The sequence below is a fragment of the Pseudomyrmex gracilis genome, unplaced genomic scaffold, assembly GCF_002006095.1.
Source record: "Pseudomyrmex gracilis isolate BER0280 unplaced genomic scaffold, ASM200609v1 scaffold_2554, whole genome shotgun sequence".
Taxonomy (NCBI): Eukaryota; Metazoa; Arthropoda; class Insecta; order Hymenoptera; family Formicidae; genus Pseudomyrmex; species Pseudomyrmex gracilis.
In genome coordinates this window covers 7,398-8,865 of record NW_018023138.1, presented here as the reverse complement: position 1 = coordinate 8,865, position 1,468 = coordinate 7,398, and the positions used below count along the sequence as shown (strand labels likewise).

Genomic DNA, 1,468 nt, shown 5'->3' with positions numbered 1-1,468 from the left:
CATTATTTTTATAAAAATTCTGTTTCAGTCTAAGGATAAAATTATCATATATGAAATCCATCGGATAGTTATTGTCAATTAATAAATTAAAAATAAAGTCAAAATTTTTAGAATGGAATCTAGGATGTGATAAAAAGAAGGCTCTGTCTACGAGACTGATGATCGTGCCTCTTTTTTGGCAAATAGGATGGTTAGAAAAATAGTTCAGGTATCTACCAGAAAACGTTGGCTTATGATACCAGTCGTGTATTAATTTGTTATTATTTTTAATAATAGTGATGTCTAAAAAATTGAGTCTATCCCCACCAACCTCCATAGTGAACTGAAGGCGTAGATGATAAGAATTGTAAAGATTNAAAACAGCATCAAATTGCTCTTTAGGAACCATGAGAGCTATATCATCGACGTATCTGACATGTAAAGGTAGACGGAAAGAGAGAAATTCACAAATGGATGTTTCAAGATTCTGCATTACAATGTCTGCAAGGATCGGAAAGAGTTGAGAGCCCATAGAAGCACCAAAGGTCTGTTTGTAATATTTGTTATTAAAAAGAAAAAAAGTAGAGTTGAACACAAGATTAATTGCTAGAAAAAATTCTTCTTTAGGTAAACTAGTATTATGTGTTATTAAATGCCATCTCTTTTCCAAACCACTAATTACAAGTTCAATAGGAATGTTAGTGAAAAGAGATACCACGTCGAGTGAAATAAGCTCAAAATTTTCAGCAAAAGTTACGTTAGAGATTATATTAGCAAGGTGGAAGCTATTGTAAACAAAACTCGACGGGGGTTGAAGATTTTTTAAAATTATTTTGTGTAAAAATATAGCAAGGTTATGAAAAGGACTATTAATAGAAGAAATAATGACCCTGAGAGGATTGCCGGGTTTATGGATCTTAGGAACTCCATAGGCTCTAGGAAGGATAGTTAGAAACGTATTTAAATTTTTGTAATTAAGTTCCGTGATGTAATCGCGAGCCTTCCATCTCTTTATCAACTCTTTGAGAGAATTCAACATAGAGTTCACTGGATTCTTTTTTACAAAAGCATACGTGCTGGTATCAGAAAGCATCTCCTCCATTTGATTCGTGTACAAGTCTCTATCAATAGCAACAACCGCATTACTCTTGTCAGCTCTTGTAAATGCAATAGAAGGATGATTTTTAATAAACTGACGATTGAGTTTTTGAGCTTGGATGATATCTCCGTTGTATTTAGAATTAATGAATTTAGAGACTCTCATATGTTTGAGAGTAGAGACAAATCGATTACGGCATTTTATTTTAATATTATTATTTAAATGTTTAATATTATTTTCGAAATTTTTAATCAATTCAAAAGTAAGTTTATAATTATTGTCAGGTGGAAAACAAAAATTCTGCGGACTTAATCTACAGTGTGACACGGAAAATTTAGACAATTCATATTTACCGTTTGTCGATAAGACATCATAAAGTGTTATGTTATT

General features: G+C 31.7%; 1 protein-coding gene across 1 annotated transcript; it reads right to left on the bottom strand.

Annotated features, from left to right (window-relative positions):
• Positions 1–310: 310 nt before the first annotated feature.
• LOC109862882 lies at positions 311–1,243 on the bottom strand (the record flags this gene model as incomplete). Its single annotated transcript, XM_020443043.1, has 2 exons — positions 869–1,243; positions 311–526 (listed from the first exon to the last, which is right to left on the bottom strand). Coding segments are annotated over exons 1-2 (591 nt in total), but the record flags the coding sequence as incomplete, so codon positions are not given.
• Between the last annotated feature and the right edge of the window lie 225 nt (positions 1,244–1,468).